Consider the following 7,790-nt stretch of genomic DNA (forward strand, 5'->3'; position numbering starts at 1 on the left):
CAAAAGACAGGATACGAAACACAATGAACCAACACAGGGGAAGAAACACTGAGACTTAATTGACATGGGGTAATCAGACACAGGTGAGACAAATGAGACAGGTGAGGACAATCTATAGCTATAATATAACTCAGTAAGACTGTAATGTTCTTATTTGTATTGACAAAAAAAACCATACAGTAGCAGTTTGTTCAGGATTGGAAAAAGTACAGCATTCAACAAACTGAATACCCATCTCAGCCAACTCAAAGATCTGGCTCATTTTGGAGATTTTACATCCTTGCACTTCGACTTTACGGCAAAAAGAAAATGGACGAATGTGCACCAACTTGGATGAACTGAGGTTCAACAGATGCAGCCTCTGCAAATCTTCCACCAACAGAGGATGCATTTGAACAACATGTACGAAGAGCAATGTACCAGACAGCGATATGGCGCCACAGTCACATCCCTAAACCCACGTTGTGGAGTCCAATTTAAGAACCCCCCCCCCCACCCCCCCCACACACCTACAGAGGTGAGAGACATGACTCATTTGTCCTGCAAAGGTGGAAATTGTAGAGAGAGTGGAAAGTGCCAGTGCCTCTCTGTATGGAGTTCTGCAACTGCTGTGCAAAATGTCAACATGTGTCACCAGATGTGGCTGAAGAAGACAGTGAAGAGCATGATATTTGACTTGTCCATTTTCAGTTCATTCTCCTGTTTTTGTTTTCTGAAATGTTTCATCAAACTGGGTTTTAGGTCGAGACGCTGATTTTCTTTTTTCAATAAAACTTCTAATTCTATTTATGCCTTGTAATTTTCTCTGTTTCATAGATCTTAAATAGAGATACGTTTTAGTAGGTTGCTCACATTCTGAGTGTACACACACACACACACACACACACCTGGACTTTCTTTAGCAAAATATGATGACCGTCATCATCAGCAGCTTATAAACTTACAAATGCCAACTGTCTTCCATCTCAAGTGACTTAATTTGGCTGTTTTCAGAGAATAGCTAAAGAAGTCTCATTTGCAACAAAACTGTACAAGATATATCCACACAACCACCGGTTATTGTTTCATAGCATCTTAGGCAATGCAGTAACAGCTTATTTGACATGAATGTATGTTTGTTTTTTTGTAAATGAGAGAAATTACAGGTATCCTCACCACAAAAGTACAATTTCCGCCTAAACAATGTTATGTTTAAAGGACTATATTTCAATATTTCTTTAGATAAATTACATTCTAACTGTTTGGTGATGTAGGATAGACACATGGTACATACCTCAGCAGCTTTTATGAAGATAGGAGTGATTATTCTCAAGTTATAGGCTTTTTTGTCACTTTTGGCCTATTTTTTCAGAGATTGGCTTAGGTTTAAACAATAGACCAAAAAACACATTTTGCACCAAAATGAAATTTCACAACAATCCATTTCATTAATGGGAGACCCTAAAGATGAGAAAAAACATGGTTGTGTTTTGTGTATCAAAATCTGAGGGCTTCTGCTGCTAGACTAAAAGTAAAACAGGCCACATTATTAAAGACACAACTAACTCAGAAAAACAACACTGAGAACTTAAACAAGACAAGAAATCTAAACTCTGAAAAAGAAAACTAAACAATGACTGAAACATATTTTCAGACCAAAACTAATTTCTTTAAGCTCTCAGACTCTCGTCTCATGTTTTTCATCATGTTTGATATAACTGATCAAAGATTTCTTTAAAAACGCTCCAAAAAGGAACTTTATTGTGATTCCGTGTTCACTAAATCCCTCTATGAAACAAATTATTTTATCTTTATTATCGCTTTGCTGACAAGGAATTCCCCAAAAAAACTTTTTTTTCGTGTTCCTGTGTAACCATTCTTCATACTGCTGAATAAAACAGCTTGCTGGCTGCTTCCTGCAGAAGTTCACAACTGATAAAGTGTCTTATTACCCAGCACTGGTCTGCTTAAAGTGCTGAGCTTATCAGTAACCCTGCCAGCATGTTTTGCAAAGGAAATTAAATTAAGTGCAGAAAATATTTACGTGACATGTGCTGTATGAAAAATGTTAAATGTTCTCATTTGTTGCTGCAGAACTTAAATAAATGTCAGAACGATCTATTCTTAGGTTTTTTTTTATTTTTTATTTATTTTTATTTAACCAGGTTGGTCCCATTGAGATTAAAAAACCTCTTTTCCCAGGGAGACCTGACCAAGACAGGAAGCAGCAAAAAAAAAAAAAACATGAAGTTACAGACGGAGACACAAAGAGATACAAAAGCATCATGGATTAAAATAGAACCATCGAAGAATCAAAAAGTTTTCAGGTGTTCAGACAGCCGGACTAAAACAATGACAACGTATAGAGTCCGCTTCAAGTCTTTCATTTTAGATTTAAAAACATTTAAGGCTCCTTGAGTCATTCTGCAACAGATTCCAGGCCCGAAGGTGCAGAAAACCCAAAGAGCCTTTTCCCAAGTTCAGTCCGAGCGTTTGGGACAGAGAGCATAAAAAGGTCCTGAGAACGCAAAGAATACTGTCTGCATGATAAACACACATAGACAACAGGGAAGCAGACCAAGAATTGCCTTGTAAGAGCCTATACGGGTCGCCAAAGCAGGCCATCCAACCCGGCAGTACAGCTCACAATGGTGCTCTTCATCTTACTGCTTCCATGTCAATGATCCCGTCAGTACTTTCTCTGTGAGCCAGCTGACTGAGTGACTGGGTCTCTCGAGTTTTCCTCTCCCTGCTCTCTGCCGTGTCCACTTGGGGCTGATGAAACGCTTTCCTGCAGCTGTTCTTAACGGCAGGGCTGGAGAAGTAGTAAACCACAGGATCCAAGGCGCTGTTGAGATAAGTCAGGCTGATGCTGAGGTAAAAAGCTGTGGTCAGGTCCTCCATCGCCGGGCAGATTTCCGATTTCTGCAGCGTGCTGTGTGCTTCCTTGGTCTTGATCCAAATCAGCAGCTGCATGATGTTGCTCGGGAGGAAGCAAACGATGAAGAGAACTACCACCACTGAGAGGAAGAACAGAGTCTTCTTAATCTTTGCATGCTTGGCCAGCTGCCTCCCTCTCAGGTAGACGACGATGTGGATCGTGCAGTAGAGAATCACAAGCAGAGGCAAATAGAAGAAGAAGATGAACTCAAAGTTGTGCCAGGTCAGGTTGCGGCTGGGATCACTGTTGATCATGAAGCTCTCACAGTACGTTGTATTGACGTGCTTTAAGGTCAAAACATGAGCGGTCATGCAGACGGTGATAAGCCACAGTGCCAGAGCTCCACACGTGGCTTTAGAGACGCTCAGAGAGTTGATGGGGTGATGTGGATGCACCACACGCATGTATCTGTCCAAGGCAATGGCCATCAAGAAGACGGTGCTGCCCCTGCGGTTCATCGCCAGCAAGAAGAGGCAGATGTTGCAAAAAGCCTCGCCGAACCTCCACTGTATCCCAGAGCTGTAGTAGCTGGCCCTGAAAGGCAGAGCCATGCAGAGCAGAAAATCAGCCACGGCCAGGTTGAAGAGCAACACGGTGCTGCTTTTCCACGGCTTCAGGTGGAAGCAGAAGATCCAGAGAGCCAAGCCGTTTCCTACAGCTCCCAAAACGAACTCGGTCGCCAGCAGTGGAGGGAGCACACTGATCAGCAGAGTCCCGTTAAAGTTGCATTTCATGTTGTCAGAGATGTTGCCTGTCATGTCTGCAGAAATGAATAAAGAGACGCTTTGAAGAGGGAGCAACCTTATCTGATTTTCTAAAAAGAGAGAAGTGAATCATTGCATTGTACTGCAGGGACCAAAAGTTTTTTTGAATTTGAAAAAAAAAAGGTGTTTGTGGTTTTCTATAGTTGCTTCTCCTTTTTAAAGGTTTGTGTGGTGTGTGTCAAATTACAAAGGTACTAAACACTGTGGCAACGCAGCTCAATGTTTATCTCATGACTCATATCATCGAAGAGCAATCTACTTAAGTCTGTGATCACCAGAGCACGGGGCTCTTATCTTGATTTCACTCCTTTTTGTGGAGAAGCAGCATCCTCAGATCGAGAAAGACATAACCTGTTTTGCAGAGTTGTTTACCAAAGAGTGAAAATAAAGAGTGAGAAGATCTGTTCAGAAAAGAACCCCAAGATCGATCTGGTCTCAATGAACATTTATTCGAAGAAAGAGGCCCCTGAGAAAAGGCAAACATGAAAACTTAAACATTTCCATCACATTACACAGATCACTCCCCCATCACGCCACATAGAGCCCCTGCCCACCTGGCAGGGCACCATCTATCCCCTAGTGTGAGAGAAGAGACTACATGACTATTTACTCATCTCCCAAGGCTGAGAAGGAGCTGGAGTCCAGTGAGGAAGAGCCTGGGTGACTCTTCCCACATGTACAGAGTGTGAGAAACAGAATAAAGGGAACGAAATGATGGGAAACAAAACACCCAATATGCTGTGCATGTAGTGTTCTAAGACATTTCAGATACATTTTATATGACAGATTCTATGAGACCGATTCTATGCATATTAATTCAACTGCATTTCCTGTTAAATTCAGGCCCATTACGCCTTCTGCGAAGCTGCCTTTCTTTCGTGCATTAACAACCACAAGAGACCAACGTGGTTTTATTAATACACCACTTGTCACATTCAGCCGGATATTCAGAACGTGACAAAATAAATATTCAATTCAAAAAACTTTATTTGTCCCCGGGTGGCAATTCAAGAAACCAAGAAACTTCTGGGACCAATTTTAGCCTCAACATCAACTCGTATTTTAATGCGTAAACCACAAACTGTAAAACAACAAATAAGCCAAAAACAGAAGAACAGATATGATCCCTAACTCCACCTGCGATGACGCATCATGCAGTTGTAATGCATCCCAGCACAAAAATACAACAAACTGGGAGACAGCTCAGGATTTAGGGATCAGCCGTCAAACCCATTTTTACTTTTGGGATATATTTGTGACGTACTTGGATGGAAACATTTCCAAATAATAACAGAACCCATATCCCAATTTAAGCATTCACACATGTGGGGACATGGGCTACCAATAAATAAGATAAGGACACAAAACCATGGTGTGCATATATCATTAATATGATCCAGCAGTATGTTTTAATTATGGATAATTTAATAATCAACACGGGCCTGTGATGCAGATCAACCCCCACTTTCTCCCCATTACATTTCCTGTCTGTCTTCACCTGTCCTCTCCAGTAAAGGCAAAAAATCCAACTAGAAAAAAGTTATTATTTTTTTCTTTTGAATTCAATATATTTTTGTGAAGTCGAACAGCGGTCATTGGTTTTTAGAAATCAATAAATTCACTACAGGCCCCTGGTGTTTGAAATGATCATCGTTTCACTCAAGTAGCATTTTCAGGGAGCTCACAGTCACAGTTTGTTGAACCTCTGCTGCCCCCTAGTGGAGATTTATTTAAATTAACTGCGTCATGTGAGGCATGATCTTTTTGTCTCCTGAGTCACTTTTGGATGAATAATCTTCTTCAAGAGACCACGTGACAAGTGTAGAGATTCTTGTTTAAAGACAATTTGGATAAGATAACAGACAAACAAAAAGTTAAGTTGGTGTTTAAAATACGAGATGGAATTCTTCCTCTACACAAACACTTCCTGTTTCCCAAAAAATGTTTTATTTCTCTCTTTTTTTATTATTATTATTTCTTGGATTTATTCAAAGCATTGAGCATGGATTAAAGTTTTGATTCACATTAATTTTAAATATATATTTTTAATAATAAACCATATTCAATAGAGCTGGGTAATTATCCACAACTTCACAATTCAATTCGGTCACGATTGGATTCGATATCGATTAATATGCTTTGATATTAATTCAATAACACAGATGACAGGAATATTTGTTTGTAAAATGTGTAGAACAAACTGACCCAAAAATGTATTTTATCATTGCATTGTTCTTTAAGAAAGAATAAAACATTAAAGTACAGTATGATCTAAAGTGCCTGAGCTGCCCTCTAGTGGAGAGGGGCGTCACTACAACATAAACAAATCTATCTCTGGATTTCCCTTAATCGATGATAAACTGGGAAAATAACTATTACAATGCATTTAACCAGCCCTACTATACAAGGAGGAAGAACACTTATACTTATGGTGTTGAAGTTACAAAATGGGAATAAAAACCTGAATTAACAATAAAAAATAAATGTTGAGTGTCTTCCTGTAAAATAAAGCAGTTAACTCGACAAGGTGTTAAAACATAAAAAACAAACAGACAAAAACAAAGCAGCAGCTGCACACAGACTTACTGTCACATGACTTATCAGTCAGGATGTTATTACATCAGTCACACTGACTTAACTCAGTGTGACTGATGCTTATTAAAGCATGTGTGTTGGTTCACAAACTGCTGGAGAATGTGTGTGTCTCTCTGTGTGGGGTGTGTGTGTGTGTGTGTGTTTCTGTGTGTGTGTGTGAGATAGAGTGTTGAAGTGTGGAAAAATGTGAAAGAGCTGGTCCAGCCTGCAGGGCAAACTCGCCCTTTTGTTCCCTTCTCCTGTTTGTCCCATCCGCCCTCATGATTCCTCCACCTGAACACTGGAACAAAGCATCATGGTCCCTGCACCGCCGGTCCTAACAGACGTGAAATTCCTGTCTTACAACCTTGACCTTCTGTCCATACCTGAACCCAAAATGTAAATTAATCTACTCAAACGTATAGCTCTCTCATTAATCTGTATCTCGTTTCTCTGATCTGAAAGTTCTAGCAGTGAAATGATAACAGATGAAGGAAGCAGTGGATCAAGAAAACAAAACTGGCTCTTCCACATACCTGAGGCCATACGGTATATCAGCCAAGACAAGTTAGGCAAAGCACAAGACGCATCATAAAACATATTAGTAATGTATGATGGGGAGGTCATTTTAACACAAACAGAATTAAGTTGAATTAAATGCTCTGACTTTGGAGAGAAATCAGCAACAGATGGAAAAACAGAGTCACCTAATGAGTCTCGTGGTGTTTTTCACACATGCATAAAACTGCATGTGTGAACGCAAAGCACCAAGTTTTTCACCCCCGAATTTACCAAGAATACTTAACGCCAGCCTCTGAAATAAAACTAAAGCGTGAGGTGGAGGTGAATTAATGTGTTGAACGTTGTTGGGGAAAAACATTTTAAATCAAACAACAACAACAACAACGGCGATCATTGTGCATGTTGTGAGGCGGCATATGCAGCCTTTAGCGTTGATAAAAACATATAAAATAAAAATAATTGTCATCATTGCATCGTCATCATTTTTTTTGCCTGATCCTTTTTACGCCAAGTCCTGTCTCCTGAGGGGCCCCGGGTCCTTGTCGATTGAATTATGGTCTTGTTTGCTTTTACAGTTCATAAAGAGTCACATTTCATAATCTGAAAAAAAAACTCCTAGCAGGAGCACATGTATACAACCCAATGAATTAATTTAACTCCATGCGTCACATTTTAACAACTTAAACAAAGTAAAAGTTTTCATTTTATGCTGTAAAGATGCCTGAAGAAGAAAGATCCGCCTTGAAGTTATACAATTTGATGAAATAGCTTGGCGCATCACAGCAGCAGCAGTCCAACCCAAATGTGAGCTCATCTTCTGATTTTAATCTCTGCTTCATTTCCTGCTTCAGCCTTTGGCATCATTGCCTCTGTTGTTATTGTAAAAGTAGATGCAACCTGCGGATTATGAGAAGAAGAAAAAAAGAGAGAGAGAGAAATAATCCTCATGGGGTTTTGATTTCATTGAAGTGACGTCACTGTTTAACAGCCAAATTGAAGAGCGACCATGT

The 7,790-nt window shown here is 39.9% G+C and overlaps 1 protein-coding gene across 1 annotated transcript; it reads right to left on the reverse strand.

Annotated features, from left to right (window-relative positions):
• Positions 1–2,637: 2,637 nt before the first annotated feature.
• Positions 2,638–3,654, reverse strand: LOC306820626 (hydroxycarboxylic acid receptor 2-like; the record flags this gene model as incomplete). The annotated part of the gene is made up of 1 exon (XM_079338518.1): positions 2,638–3,654. The coding sequence occupies one exon, from the start codon at positions 3,652–3,654 to the stop codon at positions 2,638–2,640; it is 1,017 nt and encodes a 338-aa protein (XP_079194644.1).
• Positions 3,655–7,790: the final 4,136 nt, after the last annotated feature.

The sequence above is a fragment of the Symphodus melops genome, assembly GCF_947650265.1.
Source record: "Symphodus melops genome assembly, chromosome: 1".
NCBI classification, from domain to species: domain Eukaryota; kingdom Metazoa; phylum Chordata; class Actinopteri; order Labriformes; family Labridae; genus Symphodus; species Symphodus melops.